This window comes from Schistocerca cancellata, chromosome 2 (assembly GCF_023864275.1).
Source record: "Schistocerca cancellata isolate TAMUIC-IGC-003103 chromosome 2, iqSchCanc2.1, whole genome shotgun sequence".
Classification (NCBI taxonomy): domain Eukaryota; kingdom Metazoa; phylum Arthropoda; class Insecta; order Orthoptera; family Acrididae; genus Schistocerca; species Schistocerca cancellata.
The window spans coordinates 859341851-859369757 of NC_064627.1; the positions used below are offsets into that span (position 1 = coordinate 859341851).

A 27907-nucleotide genomic window follows, 5' to 3' on the forward strand; every position below is an offset into this window, starting at 1 on the left:
CGGAGTTGGCAGATGCCCATTTGATGTATGGATTAGCACGGGGCAATAGCCGTGGCGCGGTACGTTTGTATCGAGACAGATTTCCAGAACGAAGGTGTCCCGACAGAAAGACCTTCGAAGCAATTGATCGGCGTTTTAGGGAGCACGGAACATTCCAGCCTATGACTGGCGACTGGGGAAGACCTAGAACGACGAGAACACTTGCAATGGACGAGACAATTCTTCGTGCAGTTGACGATAACCCTAATGTCAGCTTCAGAGAAGTTGCTGCTGTACAAGGTAACGTTGACCATGTCACTGTATGGAGAGTGCTACGAGAGAACCAGTTGTTTCCGTACCATGTACAGCATGTGCAGGCACTATCAGCAGCTCATTGGCCTCCATGGGTACACTTCTGCGAATGATTCCTCCAACAATGTGTCAATCCTCATTTCAGTGCAAATGTTCTCTTTACGGATGAGGCTTCATTCCAACGTGATCAAATTGTAAATTTTCACAATCAACATGTGTGGGCTGACGAGAATCTGCACGCAATTGTGCAATCACGTCATCAACACAGATTTTCTGTGAATGTTTGGGCAGGCATTGTTGGTGATGTCTTGATTGGGCCCCATGTTCTTCCACCTACGCTCAATGGAGCATGTTATCATGATTTCATACGGGATACTCTACCTGTGCTGCTAGAACATGTACCTTTACAAGTACAACACAACATGTGGTTCATGCACGGTGGAGCTCCTGCACATTTCAGTCGAAGTGTTCGTACGCTTCTCAACAACAGATTCGGTGACCGATGGATTGGTAGAGGCGGACCAATTCCATGGCCTCCACACTCTCCTGACCTCAACCCTCTTTACTTTCATTTATGGGGGCATTTGAAAGCTCTTGTCTACACAACCCCGGTACCAAATGTAGAGACTCTTCGTGCTCGTATTGTGGACGGCTGTGATACAATACGCCATTCTCCAGGGCAGCATCAGTGCATCAGGGATTCCATGCGATGGAGGGTGGATGCATGTATCCTCGCTAACGGAGGACATTTTGAACATTTCCTGTAACCAAGTGTTTGAAGTCACGCCGGTACGTTCTGCTGCTGTGTATTTCCATTCCATGATTAATGTGATTTGAAGAGAAGTAATAAAATGAGCTCTAACATGGAAAATAAGCGTTTCCGGACACATGTCCCTACAACATATTGTCTTTCTTTGTGTGTGAGGAATGTTTCCTGAAAGTTTGGCCGTACCTTTTTGTAACACCCTGTAGATGCATGCATCTTCACGAAGTAGACTCACTGTGATTGCAGGTTTTAAGAGTTCTTGAGGTCCATGATACAGAAATAAAAAGTGTACAAAATGAAAAATGAAGTGGTAAGAGAGAGTTACAAATAAGTAAGAGGGATTAAGACAGAAAACACAGACAAGTGGTTTGGACACATAGCAAGGATGGAACCAACAAGGACAGCTTGAGTAAACCTGGAGAGAAAATGAAGGGATTTGGTGGGTAGGAAGACCAAGAACACCCTAGATGGGCATTACGAAGATGGACCTGCAGCAAGAGTGGGAACACTGAGTGATGACATGAACAACTGGATTTATCTTGATAGGAACATAAGGAGGCAGCTGTGCACATCATCGAGGAAAGCAGAGCTGTTAAATGATGATGATAAATGTTGCTACGGTTTATTTTATAAGCTGCTTCATAGTCTGCAATTTTCAATAAACATAAAATGCCTACTGGACTATCTACTTACACTGAGGTGACAAAAGTCATGGGATAGTGATATGTAAACATAAGGATGGTGGTAATATCACGAACACAAGGTACTGTATTACAGTGGCAGACCTGTCATTTGTACTCGGATGATTCACGTGAAAAGGTTTCTGACATTATTATGGCGGCTTGACGGTAAGTAACACACTATGAAAGTGAAATTGTAGTTGGAGCTAGAAGCATGGAACATTCCATTTTGGAAACTGTTAGGGAATTAAATATTCCGAGATCCACAGCGTAAAGGGTGTACCAAGGAAACTAAATTTCAGGCATTACCTCTCACCACAGACAACGCAGTGGTTGAAGGCCTTCACTTATTGACTGACAGCAGCAGCATTAGCCGAGAGTTGTCAGAGCTAACAGACAAGCAGTATTGCGTCAAATAATTGCAGAAATCAGTGTGGGACATACGAGTGTATCCGTTAGGACACTGCAGCAAAATTTGACTTTAATGGGCTACGGCAGCAGACAACTAACGGAGTGCCTTTGCTAACAGTATGACATTGCTTGTAGTACCTCTCCCGGGATCACAACTGCATCACTTGGATCCTAATTGACTGAAAAACCATGGCCCGGTCAGATGAGTCCCGTTTTCAGTTAGCAAGAGCTGATAGTAGGATTCGAGTGTGGTGCAGACCCCATAAAGCCACGGACTCAAGTTCTCAACAGAGCTCTGTGCAAGCTGGTGGTGGATCCATAATAGCGTGTGCTGTGTTTACATGGAATGGACAGGGTCCTCTGGTCTAACAGAACCGATCACTGACTGGAAATGGTTATAATCGGTTACTGGGAGACCATCTGCAGCCATTAACAGACTTCATGTACCCAAACAATGATGGAATTTTTACCGATGGCAATGTGTGATTGGCTTTAAGACAACTCTGGACAATTCAAGGGAACGATTTGGCCACCCGAACTGCCAAACATGAATCCCATCAAACAGTTATGGAATATAATCAAGAGGTCAGTTTGTGCACAAAATCCTTCACCAGCAATACTTTTGCAGTTATGGCAGCTATAGAGACAGCATGACTCATTATTTCTGCAGGGGACTTCCAACGACTTGTTGACACCATGCCCTGTCAACACTGGGCAAAAGGAGGTCTGACATGATATCAGGAGGAATCCCATGACTTTTGTCACCTAAGTGTAATCCACAGTCAGTAACTGAAATGTAGCAAAGAATACATATGAAATGAAATTACAGCAAAATAAGTCGACTTACCTCATTGTGAGATGGAAGCTGATCAATAGTCACAGTAAGAAATAATTTCAAGGTTCAGAACAAAATGTTCCATTGTCTGGAGACAGAGGAGCAAGAGACAAGAAGAATAAAGCAATCTTTACTGTCTATATTTATCTATCTCTCTGGTTTTGACAATAATTAATCTGTTGTTGTTGGTAAGTAATCCCTCTTTCTTTGAAGTTCCCTATTTTGTTGGATTAGACACTTTAATTTTTACTTTTGAAATTTCATTTCACAATTAACCTTACTTTTTAAATTTCATTTCACAATTAACCTACCACTTGCAATATCCAACATATCATTCAACAATCAAAAATATTTCATAAAAAACAGTAGATTGAGGAAGTCTGATAAGCTGCTCTGTGATATCGAATTGATTTTTAAAAATCTGTTTCACTTTCACCCAAAATAAATATCCATGTCAAATTCTTAAATTATATGAGATTATAACAGCTCACCTCACGCTTTTGGAGAATCATTGAATTCTGGCGATTAATATTGAAGATTACTGATCCGCCATTTTGGTATGTAATATTTACTGCCATACTAGTTGAGCGGGAATTGATGTGCTGTGCCAGTTGAGCCAGTGCATAAAGGCCGACAACAGTGTCCTGCAAACCAAGTGGCATATAGTGATAATATTGTTCATACGTGAAAATGTTTGTAACAAAAGCATCCATAAATACAAAGCTCAACAGATAAGTTCTTGTCCTCTCAATGAAAGAAACAGAAAAAAATAGTATAGTCACACTGACAAATGGTTGTATAATGGTGCATTTATGATACAAATGGTTGTATAATGGTGCATTTTTGATGTGACTCATTAAAGTCAGGCGTATAAAATATTCTGTATTCACATTACATCAAATTAGAATAACAGACCGTCAATATACTTATGAAGGCAAAGGTGGTTTTCACCAAAAGTTGGAACTTCTATTCTTATTTGTCACAGCAAGATTATCGAGAATATTTTGTAAAAGGGCATCATTGTGAGAAACTCTGCTTCTACTGTTTGTCCTTGATAAGTTGATGATTCTCACAGTGGCTTTCAGGGAAGGCAGGAGGCATGCTTTCCCCTGCATTGGGACTGCCAAGGGGAGAGGAGTGGTGAGGAGAAGGCAGGTCAAGCTGCTTGCTCCTGGCACCAGTACCGTTAATGATGTGCACAGTAATACTCCGAGTCTAGGGGCAGTTTAATGTTGGCAGCACTCAGTGATAAATGAATATCTTTCCATTAGTGCCGATTTTCTCCACTTCTGGCAGCACCACTAGAATTGTCAAGTTATTGTGGACAAACAGTATGTGAAGGTCACTGGCCACCTGAGGGATTTTTCAGTGTGGACATCAGTAAGGACCTGTGATAAAATTAATTAGAATTATATCCTGTACCACACAATGCAAAAATTCTCTCTCATGTTTGCTACTAGTGGTGGCAATTTTCACAAAGTGTCATAATATGACAACAGAAATTACTTTTACTGTTACACACACAGGTCTGTATATGTGTGGATGGATATGTGTGTGTGCGCGCGCGCGAGTGTATACCCGTCCTTTTTTCCCCCTAAGGTAAGTCTTTCCGCTCCCGGGATTGGAATGACGTGAAAGGCAAAGGTCCCGAATTCGAGTCTCGGTCCGGCACATAGTTTTAATCTGCCAGGAAGTTTCATATAAGTGCACACTCCACTGCAGAGTGAAAATCTCATTCTGAATACTAAATTGTTATTTGCATTTCTCTCATCATCTGCCATTATTTTTCGCTGGCATACATTATTTTTCACATTTCCTGTATATTTAAATATGTTTATAATTTTTGGAAAGATAGATTGTGGGGTTTGGCATGATCAATATACCATTCAGTATATAAATGTACTGTTGCCCTATGAGTTTGGGAATACTCGCCCCAAATAAATACTCTACCCACTTCTTAGATGCTGTCATATACATTGTGAAGGTCTGAAAAGCTTCACAGCAAGTTAACTGATCATTAAAACTGCAGAGCACAGATTGACTGGCTTTAAGTACCTACAAACCACATCCAATTACTTGTTTGCTTACATTTGGGACAGAAAAGCAGATGTTTGTGTGACCTCTTCACCTGACAGTGGGGTAGCTGTTTATGACACTGTTACCTTGTTATTATTTGATCAAGTTTCGCACATGTTATGCAGTTCAAGTTCCCTTTGAAGTCTTTTTTAAAGACAAAGAAAAAATATATAGTTCCATTAAAAAAGTTGGTATCATAATTTGTCCACTAGGTGCATTAAAACTTAGTCTTAAAATACACCACATTTTCTATTATGACTTGGCAAAGGCTGCGTCTTGATATATTTACTCATCTTGGATATATTTAGTGTGTCCTGTCTCAGCTGCCTCCCCCTGTGTACTGCAAGCCACAAGACGAGAGAAAGCTGCCAGATTCACAAGTGAGCACTGCAGATAGAACTGTTTGGCACCTTCCACGGCTACGGTGCACGGCACATACACTCAGTTCATTTCACTACAGCTGAATAATCTGGACCACACAGATGAAGCAATCCATTCCTGAAGCCATTCAGCTTCTCATGGGCCACTATATCAGAATTCTTAATGAGACTTTCTATGACTAATTATTTAATTGGATAGATATAAAATCTACTTGCCAAGTGGCGGCAGAACACACATGGAAGACTGTTGTGGCTGGCTAGCTTTCAGGGCCAGTGGCTCCATCTTCAGGCAGAAGGGTTGAAGGGGAATTTCTCCTTCCCCTTTCTCTTCTTCTTCCTTCCCCTTCAACCCTTCTGCCTAAAGGAGGAGCCACTGGCTCCAAAAGCTTGCCAATCACAACAGTCTTATGTGTGTTTTCTGCTGCTGCTTGGTGAGTAGATATTTTATCTACCCAGTTAAATAATTTATTTAAAAAGAAAGATGTGAGACTTACCCAACAAAAGCGCTGGCAGGTCGATAAATATATTTTCCCACGTGGAATGTTTCCCTCTATTATATTCATAACAGTTAAATAATTTGTATGACCAACCCTTTGAGCCATATACTATCTGATCATTGGTATCTGGACACTCCTGCATAATGCATAATCGACCTCCAGATGCCATATTGGGTGGACTTGTCAGTATAAAAGGAGATGGGGCAATTATGTTGTCAGTGGAGAACCAGTAACAGCAGAATGGATAAGTCAGGAAAGCTCTGTGACTCTGAACATGGACCAGCCATTGGATGTCACCAGAGTAACAAATCCATCAGAGAGATTTCAATCCTCCAAAAGTGACCATGACAACTGTCGGTGATGTGACTGTGCAGTGGAAATGTGATGAAACAAACATTAAACCGAGAGCAGGCAAACCTCATGTACTCGTGGAGAGGGACCATCAAGCATTGCAGAGAGCGGCTGTAAAAGAATCACACTAATTCAGCAGATGTAATCATTCATTAGTTCCAAAGTGCTACCAGCAGTCCAGCCGGTACAATAACTGTGCACAGGGAGTTAAATACCCCACGGCAATCCAATGCAAGGATTTGGGTTTGCCAAACACCTGAAGAATGTGACCTCCCATCGCGCAAAGTGCCAACATTGAAGTATGGAGGACATAGTATTACAGTATAGGGATGTGTCATGGGCTAGGGTGTGGTCCCCTTATTGTGATTAAGTAAACACTAATTGTGGAAGGATATGAGCACATTTTACAGCATTGTGTACTGCACACAATAGAGGAGATGGCAATTGCATCAACACGACAAGGCATCCCATCATAAAGCAGCATCTCTGAGGCGAAGGTTTGTCGATAATAATAATTACCCCCTTCTCTTCTTTTGGCTGTCGAGGAAGAATGGGTTGCCATTCATCCCCAGACATTCAGACACCTCACCAAAAGTGAACCCAGCAGAGTTCAAGGCACCATAAAAGTGAAGGGTGGACACACCTCCCATTAATGTTGACTAATAGGTGTCCAGATACTTTTGATCAGTTATATGTATGTATGCTTGTAAGTTAACTTACAAGGGCAATTAGCAGAAGTTACAACAGTTTTGTGCTTGTAAGAAAAGGGCACGTGCATGCACACACACACACACACACACACACACACACACACACTCTCTCTCCACACACACACACACACACACACACACACACACACACACTCTTACACTAAACTCTTGCTAAGCTGGCCATTCCTCGCACGTATGGATTAGCAGAAGTGTCTAATTGTTGAGAGTGTCTAAAATTTAGTATAAACACATACAGATCGTACTTTATCAGATCAAAAGATACATTCATTTTTACAGAAAACTTAGTCCTTGAGTGTGTACAAGCATATTAGTATCACTCGACAGTCAGTACGAAACATGTTCCGTTTTAGTTGTCACCACAATTATACGCGGCGGTAGTATGCTTTATCACACAACGGGGTTACAAGCATCTCACAGGTCCTGCCATGTTTATGTTTGTTGCATAATGTTCTCGAGGAAGACGTCTCCAGCTTTGGCGCCAGCAGTTTGAGAAATCCTCATGTTCTCTCCTCCTATGTCCTCTTCTTCATCAGTTTCATTGTAACTTTCTTGTAACTTTATGATTACCCCTTTTTTGCTGAAGTTTGGTCATAAGTAGTTGCTCGTTCAACACTGTTGCCAGCAACAACAGTTTTCTGCTAAGAACCTCAATTCAATTTACATCTAATTTTGAGTTCCTGCTAGAGATCTAGCATAATGTGTTTCCCTTTAGAAGCCACAATAATGATCCGTAAGGAAAGCCACAATTTCAAAGTGTACAGGAATGTTGAACATTATAGTTAACTAATAACATTACTGATGATGATGATGTTTGGTTGGTGGGGTGCTCAACTGCGTGGTTATCAGCGCCCGTACAATTACCCAATCTTTGCTCAGTCCAATTTCGCCACTTTCCTGGATGATGATGAAATGATGAGGACAACACAAACACCCAGTCATCTCGAGGCAGGTGAAAATCCCTGACCCCGCCGGGAATCGAACCCGGGACCCCGTGCTCGGGAAGCGAGAACGCTACCTCGAGACCATGAGCGGCGGACTAATAACATTACTGCAGACGAAATTTCATAATAGTAGGTGTCATTTCATGTTGATCGATTAGAAGCTGGAAGTGCGCCAGGTTACTGAGAGGCCGGAATACTAAGGGCCATATTAGTGAGAGTTTAGTGTATGTGAATGTTGTAAGACAAACAAAATACCTAGAGGAACCCTTCCACAATTGAACCACATATTTAGCACTGTTATGGTGAATTATTAATTTTTCTCCTATGACAACATTTGGGCTGGATAAAAACCTTTACAGGTTTTCTGAGTGTTATATACTGTACCTGTGTAGAGGAAAATCCACCCTCTTCATTCTGTTGTGAAACCAACCATCTCAAAATTGGGAAAGAATCCGCAACATGATTGTTCAATAAGTACGTTAGAAGAGCGTAAGATGTCATTTCAACATTTACAGAGTTGGGTAGACTATGCCATGGGTTTTTCCCATCCTCTTCACCAAGGGATCTGCTCCACCACTTCATGTCACCTAAAATGAGATAGGCACAGACTGTGATAACAGGTCACTGTGAACTAATGCAACACATGAACAAACATCAACATAAATGTTACTGAGTAGGAGTTCTGCAGAAAAAAAAAAAAGACTGTTGCAGCACAGTAACAAAAAATCAGTAGTCTTCAATCACTATCTGCAAGCAACTACCCCATCACATATGGAGTAATAATAGCAATGGGTTATAAATGGGCACTTAATTTTCCAATCTGTAAGACTGGCACAAACCATGGATTAATTTGATACTAGTTACTCGGATGGTTCCTGCCAATGTAGTTCTTGTGGTTTCTGCTGTTGCTCTTAGCAGAAAAGGGTGAAGGAAAGGGTCAAGGGAGGGGAGGATGAAATGTAGCAAGGCGCAACAGCTCCACTTCCTTTAAACCAATTCCTTATTTTTATCTTTTATTTCATGCATAATACATATACTGTGAATATGTGAAATCTCCAATTTCTTATTCAAGCAGCATTTATCAAAACTTTATTATTCACTGTATAGTTTACAGACTGCTGATGACAGCAGTATAAATACTTCATGTAGAAATATTTTCTTTAATGACATATTCAAAATACACGATTCACTAAAACTACATGCACTTCAAAATTCAGCCCCATTAATAACTGCTAGTTTTTCTTTCAAACAATGATGTTGATTTTCTCAAAACTTAATATTTCAAAAGTTATCTTTATTGAAAATTGTCAATTTCTAGAATGTTCGAATCTTAAAATGTAATCTTTTCAAAATCTCTCTCTATCATTGTTTTGTAACCCTAATTTTTCTGAACCCAAAAATTTATAATTTTTTAAATAATGACTTAATTTATGAACAATATTGGAAAAGATGGGTTGCTACTTACCATAAAGATAACATGTTAAGTTGCAGACAGGCACAATTAAAAGACACTTACACAAAGCTTTCGACCACACCCTCCACCAGAAAAAGAGAAACACCCACCATTCATACACTCAAGCAAGCATACCTCAAGCACACATGACCACCAACTCCGGCAGCACAGGTCAGAACTGACATTCTGGCCTGAGCTATTGCAGTTGGCAGTAAGGTGTGCTTCAGGTGTACCTGTCAAGTGTAGGAATGGTGTGTATTTCACTTTTTCTGGTGACGGCTGTGGCCAAAAGCTTTCTGGAAGTGTTTTTTAATTGTGCCTGTCTGTAACTTAACATGTCATCTTTATAAGTAGCAATCTATCTTTTCCTACATTTTTGGTACTCCTACCTGGAATTTTCCATTATTAATTTTTGAAACATTCAAATTAGGAAGTTTATGTTTCCAGAAAATTCTTGGCACATTATTGTGGACCCAAGTGCATGCCAAAACTTCTGAGTTAGTCAGTAAGCAGCTAGCATTCAAAGAATCAAGTTACTATGTTAGATTGCATCCAGTAGTCAGTATGTACACCTCCAAATTGGTCAGTTGGCAGCTAATATCCAAAGAGAACTGTTCCTGTGCTAGTCAGTCAGTTGCAGAGAACTGCAGTTTTGGGGGGGGGGGGGGGGGGGGGGGGGGGCACCTTGGTGCTCGGTTCCTATTTGAGCTAGGACAATGGGGTGAAAGTTTTTGGTTTATCCAAACAAGTGGCCATCTGTATGGCCATTCGAACATCTGTCTTACTATAGCTATGTTACAGAATATTAAGCAAGGTTTAAACGGCGAACCGCAGCTGGCACCCAGGCAAAGTGTGTGAATCGATTAATTCCTTTCCCAAAAGATTTTAACTGGGCTGGAATTAATGCTCAGCTAATGGCACCATTTGTACAGACACCACTAGGATTTCATGTGCAAAAGCAACCACCCTCTCTGGATTTTACATGCAGAAACAGTCATCTTAAATAACACCAGGCCAGAATGAGAATGACTGTTCAAATTTGGTCCACCGGTGTATCGAACATGGTCTAGGTAAGTTTTGCTTTGATTGGATTTTATGTGGGGAAAAAAACACATTTTTTGGGAGTTTTTTGAAGTGCACCATTTCCATACTTTAAGCTAATGCGAATCAGATCAAACTTTGCACAAAGGCAGATAAATGGATAAAGTCAAAATGAAAACTTTTAATACCATAATCTTTATTCACTGTCTGACTATGATGGTTTAAAGTTGAGCTAAATGTAAAGCATAAAATTCGTTCTTATATGAACTGAATGTGCAGAAATGATTTAAAGTGAATCAAATAAACAAAAACTGCATTCTTATGATAATACTGATTTAAATGTGTTTGAAGCTGCCAGATAAGTCAAAAAGATAATTCCCTTCTTTTACATCCCCGACTCTGCCCAGTACATACTCACTTCTTCGTGCTATGATAGGATCATTTTCAAATCTGGTTTAAGTTACATATGCTTCAAGTCATGGCCTGGTGCACATCTGATTCATCTGTTGCTTGGACACCTGAGTAATTATGAAATGCTACATGTTAACTTTTGTTAGGCTACTCATAGCTTATGTAGTTTACTGCTCTGAGTTGTTACATATGTTACAAGCAATTTGATATGCCAGATCAGGGGTGCTCAACCCATCGATTGCGATCAACCAGTCGATCACCATGGCTTTATGAGCCACTCTTTCAAAACCTTTGCCTGTGATTGGTTTAAATGAGCTTTTTTTTGTAAAATATCAATTCATTCTTATGCACGGTTTTTGTATATGGTAAATCTGACAACACTGTCTCCACCACCTCTTTCATCTCCATCTGCAGTTCACTGCCTTAAAAATTCATGCCAAGCAACAGCTTCATTCGTGCATTTAAGATTACTAATTGCAAACTGTAAGTTAACGCACTGTGAGTGGGGTTGTGGTGAGCAGAGAGAGTGCTCAGGGCTTACTGTGGGATGATGTGCAGTGATAATGATGGGGAGGGGGGGGGGGGGGGGGGACCAGGCTCCACATCCACCCAGCAACACAGACCTCTGTTTCCAAGCTTCCACGAAACAAGAATGTGTATGACAGAGGTAATGATCAGTTAAAGACTTTGTGTTATTGAAACTGAGATTGCTAATTGCATTGACATGTCAAATAAGTGTTTTATGTCATGTTGGTAACACTAATTCCCTCACAGTCAAACACTGAAGTGAAGCAACATTAGGCCCAGCTAGTACTTAGATGGGTGACCGTTCGGGGAAAACTAAGTGCTATTAACTTCAAGGACACAGAAGTCGTGCCAACTGGAAGACTAACAACACGCAAAGTGCCACACAAGATTTTTTCCTGCTTCATCACTCATTTTCGAAACAATCGCGATCAAAATAGAGCAACAATCAACACATACCACAGTGACAGCACAGCTCAGTGATAATGCAGTCAACACTGGTAATGGTATGGTGCACAGTTGGCAACAAACCTCTCCAAACCACTGCAGAGTGTTACCAATCTGAACTAGGCAGTCCATACATCAAGTTGTAGTTCTCACTTAGTATCGTGTGTGTGTGTGTGTGTGTGTGTGTGTGTGTGTGTGTGTGTGTGTGTGTTTTATCCTATAAGATATATCAAGCACAAATGTACCAGTCAAATTTTAAATAATGGCATAAATGGCTGATCTTCTGGGCTTGAAATTTTCCTAAGTGGCTAGCCCCAAAGTGTTCAATTTTGAATGAGTCAAACACTCCAGGAATTAAGAAATTCATTGCACATTCTCATGTGTAACATAATTCATCGTGTGGAAAAAAAAAAATTACTTTCAAAGTAATGCTTCTCAAACCACAATTTGGAATATTTTCCTGTGAACTGCTAGAAATGTTAACAGTTGTGACGTCACACTCAATGAAAGCACTTTGTTGTATTGTATAGTCTCCATCATTAAGCCTTTCGATACATTTTGCTGTTGTGTGTGCACTGTTTTATCACTATAAATGGCACATTTCCTTTGCAACTAACGTTTTATTTTGGTATTTTTTCTCGTTTATGTTTTTTGCTGTAGTATTGTTCTGCAGTAGTGGGCTAAAGTAAAATTCTTTGTTAGAGTATCATTTCTTACCAGGCAAATTTACAAAACTTTAACTGAAAACTAAAACTAAAATTCATGGAATTCTAAAAAGTTGTTGGGTTTCTCCCAGATTTTTCCTCGAAGAACAATTTTCCCAGGGTGTATACCCCTGGATAGCAAGTCTTTGGGCTCATTTATGTGCAATATGCTACATTTGTTTAAGCTAGAGGTCAACTGCCAATCCCTGCATCAAACATACATCTTCTGCAGGTCTTTTTTCATTTTGATATAATTTTCTAGCATTGAAACTTCTCTGTATACAAAAACATCATCTGTGAACAGCCTCATGGAGCTTCAGACATTATCCATTAGGTAATTTATACCAACTGCCTCTGCTAATAGCCATCAGGTTCACTTTCTCTGATATTTCACCAGATATTTGAAATTTTATTTTTGCAGTATGTAGCTGCAGCAACCCCAAACAAATATTGCTCATCTTGTCTTTCACTGAAGCGCAGTTTCAACAGAAAGCATCAGTTTGTTTCCCCATTAGGAACAAAATTATTTTTAAACCAGATTTTACATGCCCATTCGATGGAACAGTCTGTTTCGTCGGTATGTGTTAACAGTAACATTAAAAAATACAGTATAACCAGTACTACAGCAGCAACCAAGCAGTGCTTCTGCATGGTGCTAGCATCAGCAATGACCAAGGTGCTGCTCAGTCACGTCACTCCTGGAACACTGGTTTAATCTCTGTGTTTTGCTGTCCCTGCTAATAAGTATCGCAAAAACAATAGCGCACTACACCTATTCAGTACCATTCTATTGAACAGCACATAAAATTCCACTTTTAAAAATAATTTTGTCTGTAATGGGAAACAGTAGACACTTTCCGTTGACAACTCGGCGTCGCATGAAAGACTTGACGAGTAGTATTTTTTTGTGGTAGCTTCAGCTATATGTTGCAAAAATGAAATTGCAGAGAAAATGTGCCTGACAACTCTTGGGAGGGACACCATGTACATAAAAATCACTGAAAACACAGCTTCTTAGCTCTGAAGGACACTGTATAATGGTACAGCCTTCCCCAGGACTCATATGAAATGTCCGATATCACTTTTTTTTATATGCATCCGGATAATTATCAGACAATTCAGTGCTTCCTGAGGCCTTGTATGTGTGCCATTCTGTCCTATTTGATAAAAAACTTGATACTTATTGTGAAGGCATGTGGAATGTTCTAGAAGGATGTGTGGTGTCATAATTATCGGTGGATTGTTCTCATTGATAAAATTATGTACATATACTAAATTAAGTAACTAATCAAGAAAGTGATGTAATAAGTCCTTAGCAATAAATAACTAGAGACTGCAGAGATGTTAGCATGAAAAATCAATGCTTCTAATTAACAAAATGGTAATCTAAAAATCCAGTAACAAAAGAATACACTATCTTGAGAAACAGCATAAAAGTTATTACCAAGCAATGTATTTTCACTTGTTATTTATTTTTATGTCTTCTTCTGTAATTAATATTCTTTGTAACTACATTTCTAATCAACTCTCCAATTGTTTACATCTCACAGTTTTCCAATTTCCATAATTTGAGGCGTTATTTGTGCATTTATGTATTTAATCGAATAAAGCACAAGCTCTGTACTACCATTACATGTTAGTAACCAAATCCAAACTGTAATTAATTATGTAACTAAAACAATATGAGAGACATTATTTAATTTAAGTTCAGAATGATTTTCTTATGGAAAACTGAAGATATTAATGTAAAAGATTGTCATTGAATATTGTATTTTATACCTTATTTGGCTGTAACATCAGTTTCTTTACATTTTGTAAATTTTAATTGTAACATCAAATTGTACAAAATTAATAATGCTTTATTTTGGAAGTTATTGTTAAAATTCTATATAAAGCAATGGAGAGGGGCTGTGAGTTAGCTGTTGAGTTGTTGTTTTGTCAGTTAGTTTTAAAGTTACTTTTGGAAGTCAAAGAGATCAGTGAAGTCTGTCCGTGTGTTGTTTACATGACAAGTGTGCAGTTCGGATGTCAATTAATGGGAATAAAGTTTGTGAAGCATGAAAATTTCCCATTCATTCATCAATGAACCAGACAGAAGAAACTTAAGTAACATTCAACATGAATTGTTACAATTGTCAGAAAGCTTAGTAACATGTTCCATCTTAATTTAGTACCAATCAACTGCTCAATGCCTAAAAAACACACAAACCCTATAATGTCAGATGATCGCAGTCTCCTTGAATCAATATTATAGAAGATTTCTGTCTACAGATCTGAGCCACATGTGTGTCAGAACATAATGTTTCAACAAAAATAATCAATTTTTGAAAATGTATTGTAATTGGACGGATAAAAACTCTATTCCCCAAGCAGTGGCAGGAAAACACACATATAAAGATATAGAAATTTGCAAGCTTCTGGAGCCAGTGGCTCCTCCTCCTGGCAAAATGGTTGAAGGAAACCTCACCAGTCCCTTTCCAACACCCCTCTTCCTTCCCCTTCAACCCTTTTGCCACAAGGAGGAGCCACTGGCTCCGAAAGCTTGCAATTTCTGTACCTTTATACACGTGTTCTCCCAACTCTGCTTGGTGAGTAGATTTTAAGTGTCACACAAATCCACTTTGTTTTTACTGACAGTACATGAAATAGAGATCAAAGTTGCAAATATTACAAAATAGAAATTGATGTCAAAGCACAAAATCAGTAGTGTACAAACACTTAACATAAAGACAAGCATTGAGTGAAGATGTTGAATTATAATAAGTTATCTTAAAAGACAAAAAACAATTGGGAAACATCAACTGAAGTAATTCTGACAAACGAAAAATTTCAACTGTGTTATGTTAAAGAATTTTGCTCTGCATAGCTCTTACCTTCAGTCTTAGCCCTACTCTCTAGAATGTTGAAGGCAGCATCCTTGGCAGTATGGTCAGCAAGGTGCAGTGCATATGCTGTTATAGCTATGGCATAAGTGTCGTTGATGCTATCTATGTTCCGCACAATGTACTCCACTGCCTTGTTGATGGTGTTGTGGTACATCTGCCTGTATCTCTGCTAAAAGAATACAGAAAATACTGTACTTCCAGATTCATTCCAATTTGTGTGCAAGGAACATAAAAATGAGAAAGAGAAGGAGAACACTTTCAGTGAGACATAACAGTGGTCACTGAGCATATTCAAATAACGAAAGTAACAATAAAGTTTGTATTTATCTCATTAATGCTGTGTCACTCTCTCCTGATGTTGCAGCAAGAAGGGTATAGTGAAAGCTTTCAAAACTGCACTCAAAGCTTGAGTGTCAAAAAATGAATTATTGTTTCAGGTGGTGAAGTAAGGCATGCTGATACCAGAGAAAGCACGATACAAGAGAATATAAGATAAACAGAAAAATGGACAGTAGATGTAGACATAAGAGAAATGAAGACATGAAACTATGTTTTGTTAGAAACAGAATACCAGGACCAGGAATGGTTGAGACTATAGGACACGTAAGGCTATTTTAACCATTTTTGCTTCATCTTCTATAACATTGTTTGCACTAGAAACGGGCATCTGGCTCAACATCATTCAGCTGATTTGTGAACGTTTTGCGCAGGTTTTGTCACTTACTGAATCAAAACTGAATCACTTATTGCTAAAAGGGGATAACTCCTCAAAATTTGAAAATGCAGATTTTGTCAGTTTAGGTTTTTTGAGACATAGATGCAGTTACTGGAATTAAAATGGGATGCCTTCAATGCTTTGCTGTTTGTAGAGAGTGGATTTAAATTTGTAATTTTTCTAATATGTGACAACACCAAGAGAGAAGAAACTTCTGAAGTGTATTACAAATTGACAGTATCAAGTCTTTACAGTAAACTGAAGATTTTGCCTATAACAGATGTGAATGAACATGACTGAAAAGTGACTAAAACCAATCTCTCTCTCTCTCTCTCTCTCTCTCTCTCTCTCTCTCTCTCTCTCTCTCTCTCTTTTTTTTTTTTTTGTAAAATGGTCTGTATTCATTTATAAACATAATACAGTGGTCAGTCATCATTTGTAACAAATTTCCTATCACAAACAGTAAGTCATTTGGTTACTCTTTAAATGTACTTCATATCATGATAATCTACCGAAATTTTTCTGTGTATTAGTATGCTCCAGACATACACATATACTTTACATTATATTTACTGCATTCTAAATACTGTCATTCATTAAATATAAGTTTTTCCCTTTCTTCAAACAAAGGAAACTCCAGGTAGGAATATCAACAATGCAGGAAAAGATAGATTGCTACTTACCATAAAGAAGACACGTCAAGTTGCAGACACAACCCCCCCCCCCCCCACACACACACAAGCAAGCTAGCAAACATCTCGCATACACACACACACACACACACACACACACACACACACACACACACATCATCTCTGGCCCAAGATGCTGGGATTTGCCTGAGATGCTGGAGTGTGCGTCAGATGTGCTTGCTTATGTATATGGGGGGGGGGGGGGGGGGGGGGGGGGCGGCACACGCGTGCATGCACCTCTCTCTTTACTGATGAAGGCGTGGCCGAAATCTACATGTGAGTGTCCTTTAATTGTGCCTGTCTGCAACTTGATGTGCCTTCTTTACAGTAAGTAGCAATTCACCGTTTCCTACATTGTTTTAACTTTTCTTGTAATTTAAGTTCCTCAAAATATATTTACATCCTCATTTATTTCTGTAAAGGAATAACTCGGTCTGATGAAGAGCACCATACTAGCTGCAAAAATTTTTCAAACTTCTTACATCTATATCTACGTCTACATCTACATTGATACCCTGCAAATCACACCTAAGTGCCTGGCAGACAGTTCATTGCACTGCCTACACAATACTTCTCTGTTATTCCACTCTCGAACAGCATACAGATAAAACGAACACCCGAATCTTTATGTGCCAGCTCCAATTTCGCTTATTTTATTATGACGATCATTTCTCCCTATATAGGTTAGTGTCAACAAAATATTTTCGCATTTGAAGGAGAAAGCTGATGACTGAAATTTCATGAGAAGATCCCGCAGCAACGAGAAATGCCTTTGTTTTAACAATGTCCACCCCTAATCCCTTATCAAATTCATGACACTCTCTCCCCTATTTCTCGATAACACAAAACATGCTGCCCTTCTTTGAACATTCCCGATCTACTCTGTTAATCCTACCTGATAAGGATACCATATAGTGTGACAGTACTCCAAAGGGGGATGGAAAAGTGTAGAGTAGACAGTCTCCTTAGTAGATCTGTTACATCTTCTAAGTGTTCTGCCAATACAACAGTCTTTGTTTCGCCTTTCCCACAGCATTTTCTATGTGATCTTTCCAGTTTAAGTTTTTGTGTGATTACAATTTCTAGGCAGTTAGTTGAATCTGTGGCCTTTAAATTTGATTGATTTATAATGTAACTGACATTCAACAGATTCCTTATAGCACTCATGTAGATGACTTCACATTTTTCATTATTCAGGGTCAATTGCCAATTTTTGCACCATAAAGATATATTTTCTAAATCTTTTTGCAATTTGTTTTGCTCTTCTGATGACTACAAGACAATAAATGACAGCAACATCTGGAAACAACATAAGATAGCAGCTTACATTGTCTCCTAAATCATTTATAAAGATAAGGTACAGTAGGAGGCCTATAACACTACCTTGGGTAATGCCAGAAAGCACTTCTGTTTTTCTCAATGACTTTCGATCAGTTACTACAAACTGTGACCTTCTCTGATAGTGAATGACGAACCCAGCTGCATAGCTAACGTGATATCCCATTTGATCACAAGCTGCTTCTGAGGTACAGCATCAAAAGCCTTCTGGACATCGAGAAATACAGAGTCAATCTGAAATCCTTTGTCAATAACACTCAACCATTTGAGTGTGTAAAGGGCTAGCTGTATTTCGCAAGGATGATGTTTTCTAAATCCGTGCTGACTGCGTGTCAATAGGGAGTTTTCTTCAAAGTAATTCATAATGTTCGAACACTATATATATTGCCACATATCAACATTAATCATATGGGCCTGTAATTTAGTGGATTATTCCTATTGCCTTTCTTGAATATTTGTGTGACCTGTGCAACTTTCCAGTCTTTGGGTATGGATCCTTTGTTGAGTGAGTGGTTGCATGTGATTGTTAACTATGGAACTACTGCACCAGCATACTCTGAAAGGAACCTAAGTGGTATACAATTTGGACCAGAAAACTTGGTTTTATTACACAATTTAAGTTGCTTCATTACTCCGAGGATATTTACTTCTAACAAGGGAACCTCCCCATCGCACCCCCCTCAGACTTAGTTGTAAGTTGGCACAGTGGATAGGCCCTGAAAAACTGAACACAGATCAATGGAGAAAACAGGAAGAAGCTGTGTGGAACTATGAAAAAAATAAGCAAAATATACAAACTGAGTAGTCCATGCGTAAAATAGGCAACATCAAGGAGAGTGTGAGCTCAAGAGCGCCGTGGTCCCGTGGTTAGCGTGAACATCTGCAGCACGAGAGGTCCTTGGTCCAAGTCTTCCCTCGAGTAAGAAGTTTAATTTTTTATTTTCCGACAATTATCAAAGATCAGGCAATCACACATAATTAACTTCGCTCTCCAAAATTCCAGGACATGTTCAGATTTGCTTGGACATATACAGGATTTGACGGTCTACACATGGAAAAATATGAAAACGTTAAAAACATATGTTTTGACAGAGCACAGGGAAAACTGTGTGACTGTGAAACTGTTGCATTCATTTGTTGCAGTTTATGTAACAAACTCTTATGTTTTCATAACTTTTTTGGGAGTGATTATCACATTCACAAGAAAACCTAAATCAGGCAAGGTAGAAGAATCTTTTTACTCATTCGCCAAGTGTACAAGTTAGGTGGGTCGACAACATATTCCTGTCATGTGACGCACATGCCGTCACCAGTGTCGTATAGAATATACCAGACGGATTTTCCTGTGGAGGAATCGGTTGACCTATGGCCTTGCGATCAAATGTTTTCGGTTCCCATTGGAGAGGCACGTCCTTTCGTCTACTAATCGCATGGTTTTGCGATGCGGTCGCAAAAAACAGACACTAAACTTATTACAGTGAACAGAGACGTCAATGAACAAATGGACAGATCATAACTTTGCGAAAAGAAAAAAATTAAAATTTTCACTTGAGGGAAGACTTGAACCAAGGACCTCTCGTTCCACAGCTGCTCATGCAAACCACGGGACCACGGCGCCCCTCAGCTCATGTTCTTCTTGATGTTGCCTATCTTGCGCATGGACTACTCAGTTTGTATATTTTGCTTATTTTTTTCATAGTTCCACACAACTTCTTCCTGTTTTCTCGATTGATCTGTGTTCAGTTTTTCAGGGCCTATCCACTGTGCTAGCTTATAACTAAATCTGAGGGGCGTGCGATGGGGAGGTTCCCTTGTAAGTTACTCATGTTGGCAGCTGTTGTAGATACGAATTCAGGAATATTTACTCTGTCTCCTTTGGTGAAGAAATTTCAGAAGGCTGTGTTTAGTAACTCTGCTTTACCAAGACTGTCATCAATAGTATTCCCATTGCTATTGTGCAGAGAAAGCATAGACTGTGTCTGGACGCTAGCATACTTTACATACGACCAGAATCTCTTTCGATTTTCTGCCAGGTTTTGAGACAAAGATTTGTTGTGGAAACTACTGTAAGTATCTTGCATTGAAATCCACATTAAATTTTGAGCTTCTGCAGAATCTTGGGAATTCTGCATTCATTTGAATTTCACATTTTTCTTTCATTGTTGTTTCTGCAACACTGTTCTGATTTGTTTTGTATACTACAGGAGAATAGCTCCATCGTTTGTTAATTTGTTTAGTATAAATCTCTCAATTGCTGTCAATACTATTTCTTTCAATTTGAGCCACATCTGGTCCACACTTACATTGCTAATTTGGAAAGAGTGTAGATTGTCTCACACTAAGCGAATTTTTATCCGCTTTTTTTGAATAGAAATATTTTTCATTTATTTTTGGAGGATTTGGGAGTTACACTATTTAGTCTCACTACAACAACCCTGTGTTACTAATCCCTGTATCCAGTTTGAAGCTCTTTATTAGCTCAGGATTGTTTGTTGCTAAGAGGCCAACTGTGTTTTCACAACCGTTTAATATTCGGTGGATTCATGAACTAATTGTTCCAAACAATTTTCAGAGAATGCGTTTAGCATCCGTCAGTATTTAAATGTGTATTTTCGTAAACACATTGAGGGTAAACTGAAGTCAGCACTAACTATAATTGTATGAGTTTGGTACATTTTTGAAATTAGACTCAAGTTTTCTTTGAACCTTTCAGCAATTGTATCATCTGAGTTGTGAGATCAGTAAAGCGATCCAATTATTATTTTATTCCCTTTGCCAAGAATGACTTTGACCCATACTAACTCACAGAAACTATCTGCTTCAATTTTGGTACAAGACAAGTTACTTCTAACAGCAACAAACATGACACCGGCGATTTTATTTAGCCTACCTTTCTGAACACCGTTAGATTTTTCACAAAAAATTTGGTTGAACTTATTTCCGGCTTTAGTCAGCTTTCAGTGCCTATAATGATTTGGGCATCAGCACATTCTGTTAGTACTTGGATATACGATACTTTCCCAACACAGCTACGACACTTTACAACTGTTATACCACTGATTCCTAGATCTACTTTCTTCCCGTGTTTGACCTGCACCCTTTGAGACTGAAGCCCTTCTTGTGTTTCCCCGAGACCCTCTAACCTAAAAAACCACCCACACCATGTAACACAGCCCTCGCTACCTATTCAGCTGTTTCTTGTGTGTAATGGATTCCTGCCCTATTTAGCAGAAACCGAAACTCCACCAACTTATGGTCCCAGTCAAGGAATCTGCAGCCCACATAGTCGGACAAGTATCGGAGTCTCTGATTCCGGTAATATTAACCTTACACATTCCAGCAAATGAATTGTTTCACACAGCAGAATGAGATTCTCCATTACATTGTTAAACAATGTTGTGGAATGATTTTTTTTGTCCTCCTGAATAATTTATCAAATGTGAGTTGTCCCCTTTTAGAAATAAGTGATACAATCATGTTCTTCAAATGGTTTCAAAATTCTTTAGGATTCAACCAAATACATATAGATAACATATGTATTTACCACTTGACAGCAGCCAGTCAACAAGCATAAAAAGTGTACAATTAAAAATTAATGCTTTTTTTAATGAATGACATTACATACAGCTATATGAAGACAGCTTTTAAACAAAATTATGAAAATCACAAATAATAAAAACCTGTGTATACTTGCACACTGGACTTTGACTAAAATATCCTGAAACTTGAAGTCATTTTTTTTAGTTTCTGGATAGCTATGAAGTTTAACCACGTATTTCAGAATGGTTTCTTGTGAACATACATCTTGGAGGAGCTGGCTGGAGCACAGTAGATGCATTTATATCATACCACTTATGAGCACTTGTCACTCAAATGACAAAATTTCATCACTTTCAGTCTCTAATGAAGTAACATCATATTCTTCTTCACTTTCTGAGCTACTAAATTCTATGTCAAACTCAATCCTTTTTTGAAAGCACTGCCAAAACAACAATGTAGGAGGGAGTCTTAGAGCACACATTTTGTTGCCGAGTATCCAAAGCTGCACACAGTAAAGTCGACATCCAGGCTACAAATGTAATACCTAATCCTGTCTAGCAACCAAACACTTAACTATCAGTGCTGAAATAGATATACGTAGGGTTTTATTTTTCTGAACATCTTTCTTAAGCTGCCCGAGATAATCTGGGTAAAAGTTTGTGTCAAAACAATAAAAACAAGACAAGTTAAGTTAAGCGGTTAAATTTTCAGAATAATATATTTTGGGTAATGTGGAGAAATCGAAGACTGTACACTTACTAGAAGAGGAAGACAGAATGAATCCCAGGACATGAGGGAGAAAACAATACAGACTGAGCAACTATGAGTAACTGAACAATCTGAAGTTTGTATGAACAGTTCACATTTTGTATGGTGCTGTCATTAACAGGAAAACATACAAAATATTGTTTTTACCCTCAGCTGCTTTCTTATGTCATACATGTACACTGGGTCTGACTTACCTGGCTCTCAAGGAATGTAATGAGAGTGTACGCTGTAAGAGCCAGGCCCTTGGCTGCACCACCCTGCATGGCACTGTGGCTGACCTTGCCCACTTCTGGGAAGCTGCCGTCAGAAGCCTGGTTATTTGACAACCATCGCAAAGCCTCTTCTATCACTCTGTCTTCCACAGGCACATATGACATTGCCTGACTGAATGATTTCGTTACATAAGCTGTCAGCCTGAAAATAATAATTTCCCAAATTACTACAAACACTTGCTCTTTATCTAAATGTAATTTACCTTTTATTCCAATAACTTAGTCTATAGGTCACAGTACTTTTTAACATAAAAGGTTATTATAGCACCACCATTATTTAAAGCGATCTTTCATTCTGAAATGCAGCTCATGGTTAAGACTTCCTAACAGATTAAAAATGTGTGCAGAACTAGGACTCAAAACCGGAACCTTCCCCATTTGCTGCCAATGCTATTACCAAGTGAGCTATCCTTTAATGAGTTGTGACCACACTGTCAGACATTCAGTCCTGGCAATACAACTCGCTTCTACTTTCCAAACTTCACAGATGCTCTCCCATATAATTTACTCAACTAGCACTCTCAAAAGAAAGGGTGTAGTTGAAGGCTGACTCAGCCATAGCACCAACTTCAAGCTGTAGGATTGGGTCCGAGTCACACTTGGAAAGCTAAGCTTGTAAGAGAACTGCCTGCAAAAGGCAAGGTTTCAGAAGAAAGTTCTGATCTGGCACACTAGTTTTAATCTGGCAGAACGTATCAAGACAATACACACTCCACTGCAGTGAAAGATTCATCACAGAAACAACCCATAGGCTGCGGCTATGTATTTCTCCACAGTATCTTTTTTTCCTAGAATGCTAGTCGAACACGGTATGACTGAGAACTTCTGTGAATGTTGGAAAGTAGCATACTGGTACAGGCAAAACTTATGTTGTCAGAGAAAGTCATGACATATACCTGAACAGCTGAGTCAATAAGACCATTATTCACTAGTGGTAACATTCTCAGTCTGAACCTAGCTTCTATGATTCAAAAGAATATAGTCAACGATGTACAGTATTTCTGTTTGGTAGCAGGTTCAACATTTTCATTTCCCTGTACCAAGTGCTGTTCTAATTCCCAATAGTTTAAATCCCAAGAGTTTAACACCCAAGAGTTTAAAACCCAAGAGTTCAAAACTATGCACAACATCAGGACTATTCTGGACCTCACCTTACTGGCCACAGGCAACGCTCTTGCGACCAAGAAACTGTACACACCTCACCACCCACTTCATAGCTTCCATCTGCCATTATATATTTTGCTTAGTGCACAGAAGCTCCTTTTGACAGAGTAGCAACTCTGGGAAGAGGGATGTGACGGACAACTGTTTGGCCACAGCTTACAGGCTGGTTTCAGTGAGAAGTTTCCACTCTGCACCAGAGTGTACACTGTTTTAAAATTTCTTGGCATATTAAAATTGTGTATCTGGTTAGCTGAGGAGGTAAGAGAGTTGTCAGCAAAATGTTAGGAAGACGGTCTGAGCAACAACTAGGCATACAGGTTCAACCTTTCAGTATATTTTATAACAGCAAATATTTTATAACAGCAAATATTTTATAACAGTAAATATTTTATAACAGTAAATATTTTATACCAAAGTGAAAGTTTCATGCAGCACTGAAAGATGTGCTTTAAAGTATCCAGATCTGAGCTGTAATGTATTACAGGCTGGACAGCCCACTGAACTTTTGCAAAGTGATTTAAATCAGCAGATTTCCTTTGATATTATTACATGCTTTTCTTCCATATGAAACTGCCCCAGCTTTTATCCAGTACGATTTGAGCAAATTATGAAGTACCTTGCACAAAGTAAGTTGACAGATAGTTGCATAATCATCTCTCCTATTATGAACACAGCATTTTTCCCCCTTGTTTCTGGAGTCGTAAGCTTAACATCACACAGGATTTATCCTTGGAGCCTATTACCAGTGGACTGAGCCCTACAGCTGCACTGCTGACTCATCTAGCATACTTGACTGAGTCTGAGAACACCTTGCCCATCAGAGATACGTGTGTTGTTCACTATGCTTCAAATATATGTAAGTGAAGACACAAATGTGAATGGTAAGTCCTTGTACAGATGCCTGGATCTTTGTAACAAACATACTCAATATTTTGACAACAGACCGAATTGTCACCAAGAGGCCTGCTAAGGAACTGATGGCTGGGGAGTGTCTCTTCATACCTGTAGACATCTCCCACTCATTCCATTGGTTATAAGAAAGAACATGCAATACAGAACAATGGAAAGTCGAGCTTGGAACATTGACAAGCCTTTCACAATTGTTAACGTGAAATTTTGTTTAGTGTAGCCCAAATAATGCCATTATTAGCCAGTGGAGAAATGGATGTTGGGTTTGTGATACATTGGATTGTGGTACATGTAGTGGAACTTGCTTAGGTGTGAATGTGGTGAACAATTAAGGACTAAATGTGTCATGACAATAAATCAGGAGTAGTGTATTGGTATTTCAGGACTTGGGCAACACGGAAACAAATACCACTTTGCATAATGATTAGAAGAAGACAATAAGATGGATTTGCTGGACTCGTCCCCTCAAAGACCCAACCTAAGTCTTATGGATCATCTTTAGATATAAATTCATCATCAACAGTGTGCAAGATCAATCCCACATGGAAAAAAATTCATCTCCAGTGTATCAGAACTAACACATGAAAACAAACTGATGTGTCAGTTTACAAATATTTTGAAGGCAGCCATACCAATAAATACACTACTTCACAGGGTTTGTAGTTAATACCACAGAATCATTTACATGGACCTGTAACAGTTAGTCAGTGAACCTTAAATCAAGAAATAACTTGCATTTTGACACTGCACCAGTGTACATTCTGGCATAATAACAATGCCCTCCAAAGTAGGTCCTGAATTCAGTAGGCAAAGAGATTTCATGCCACTTAATTTCAATATCACTTAATTAACAGTAATATGTGCTTGATAACATAGAGGGAATTCCATATTTTGTTACAAGATACAAGCAGCTTTTTACAAACCATGTGCTTCCGTGCTGGTCACTGTTGCCAAATGCACTGAAGGAACCATCATCACGGCGATATGTAAGCTCTTGTTGATAGCCTTTTTCCATGTGTTTCAAAGCTTTGGTTTCGACAGCAGGTGTCAGCTGGTCTGTGTTCTGAAACAATCAGACGTGATTTACTATCCAGTTTTCTTACAAGGTACTCCTTTCACAACACATACAGAAAGGAGCTACTCAATATCAAAACGACAGTAGCATAATAGTGAGTATATGTGAAATTCAGAGTTTGTGTTTTTTCGTACACACACACACACACACACACACACACACACACACACACGAGAGAGAGAGAGAGAGAGAGAGAGAGAGAGAGAGAGAGAGAGAGATATTAGCATACTTACCCTTTGTGTCTGGAATCTGTAGGAAGACCATATGTATCATAGCATCAAATAGAGGAAATGTTAAAGCTGGCTAAATAAATGTTCATGTGGTATGTGGTTATCACTGGAGTGAAGAAGGTTTTTCTTAGTATACACTACACTCCAAATAAATGTAAGTGGCATATGGTGTCTTAACAGTACTATTAAAGGCTACAAACTCTGATTTAACAGTAAAGTACTCTAGCCAAGACACAGCAACAAGTTCCTGTCTTATCAGAATAAAATAGTGGCTCATCATTTGGACTTGCTGCTCTTGTATTTCCCATGTTTACAATTAAAATTTTGGATATAAGGCCCACCTTATACACAAAAACACTGTTTTTTTATGTGCCCCAAACATGATTCAGCACCTCTATGCCATTATCAGTGAGTGTTTCTTTAATCGAATCTTAATTTACATTACATGCTTATACGCGGTGTTCAAAAAGTCTCTCTGCAGTGCTGTATGACTGATAGCAGCGCGTGCTGTATGCTGCAGTGAATATACCGAAATGAAACTCATGAAATAAAACTTAATTTATTGAATATTCATTTTTGCTTATAACTTTTCACATTAAATGTTGAAAGTGACCCCCCCCCTGTTAATGAATACACAATACACTTCATCTAATCATGTTTCCAAACATAAGCAGTTAACATTTCTTCTGTAACAGAAGTAGTGAAAGTGGATATTGCAATTTTCAATTCATCCATGGATTTTGGTCGGTTTTTATAGACAGTTGCTTTCGCTGCACCCCAGAAGAAAAAGTCAGGTGGTGTTAGGTCAGGCAATTGTGGGGGGCCAAAGTCCCTGTGAAATTATGCGATCACCAAAAACATAAGCAAGCAGTGACATTGAAACGTAAGCTGTATGCGCGCTTGCACCATCTTGTTGAAAATAATCGTTCAGTATTTCACTTAACACAAGTTCTGCTATGAATGGGTACAGAATATCATTGCAGTATCGTTGTGTGTTTATTGTTTTGCTGAAAAACCCAGGCAGGCAAACAATCACACGGCACTGTGGAGAGACTTTTGGAACAACCCATATAAGACCTTTGTACATTATCAGGTACTGGTAGCTTGCCTTGTTTTGGTTTCGCAAATTCTTTTCCTTTTGCTCTCTCATGAGTTATTGAGAGATAGCACACACAAGTGATACACATATTTTGTATAATTTTGTTAGTAGTGAACACTTTTCACTTTACCAGAACACAGTGTAAGCTTTGTTATCCATAAAGTTTACACTGTGTTTTGATGAAGTGAAGTAAAGTTTACACTGTGTTTTGATGAAGTGAAGTAAAGTTTACACTGTGTTGTGGTGAAGTGAAAAATTTCATTACAAATGAAATTCTACAAAATACATGTATTATCATGTGTGCCTCTCAGCAACTCATGAGAACGCAAAAGAAAAAGGATCTGCCAAAGCAAAACATGACAAGCTACTAGTACAGGATAATGTGCAAATGACCTATGTAAGAATGTTATGTAAAATTAAGATTCAATAAAGAAAACCCACGAGGATGGCATGGAGGTGCTGAAACATGTTTGGGTCACTTGAAAAAACAGTGTTTTTGTATGTCAGTTGTACCTTACAGAAAATAAAATACTGGCTGTCCCTATACCAAAAGTGATACAACATGGGGTCTCAAACTTTAAAAAATAAATAAATAAAACATAAAAGGAAAATAAAAGCCAGACTATGAAATGACGAATGGAACATGACATTACACAGACACTCAAAATAATTCAAGCATT

The 27907-nt window shown here is 38.8% G+C and overlaps 1 protein-coding gene across 4 annotated transcripts in view; it reads right to left on the reverse strand.

Moving 5' to 3' along the window:
- LOC126162796 (CD109 antigen-like) overlaps positions 1-27907 on the reverse strand; it is a 237194-nt gene that overhangs the window by 27496 nt on the left and 181791 nt on the right. For 2 of the 4 annotated variants that reach the window (XM_049919517.1, XM_049919519.1), the window contains exons 21-25: positions 25747-25886; positions 22673-22892; positions 15414-15591; positions 8344-8546; positions 3475-3627 (exon numbers count right to left, since the gene is read on the reverse strand). In XM_049919517.1, coding sequence (XP_049775474.1) covers positions 3475-3627; positions 8344-8546; positions 15414-15591; positions 22673-22892; positions 25747-25886 — 894 coding nt within the window. Of the gene's footprint in view, positions 1-3474; positions 3628-8343; positions 8547-15413; positions 15595-22672; positions 22893-25746; positions 25887-27907 lie in introns of all 4 variants that reach the window. The other 2 variants (XM_049919516.1, XM_049919518.1) reach the window with 1 other exon arrangement.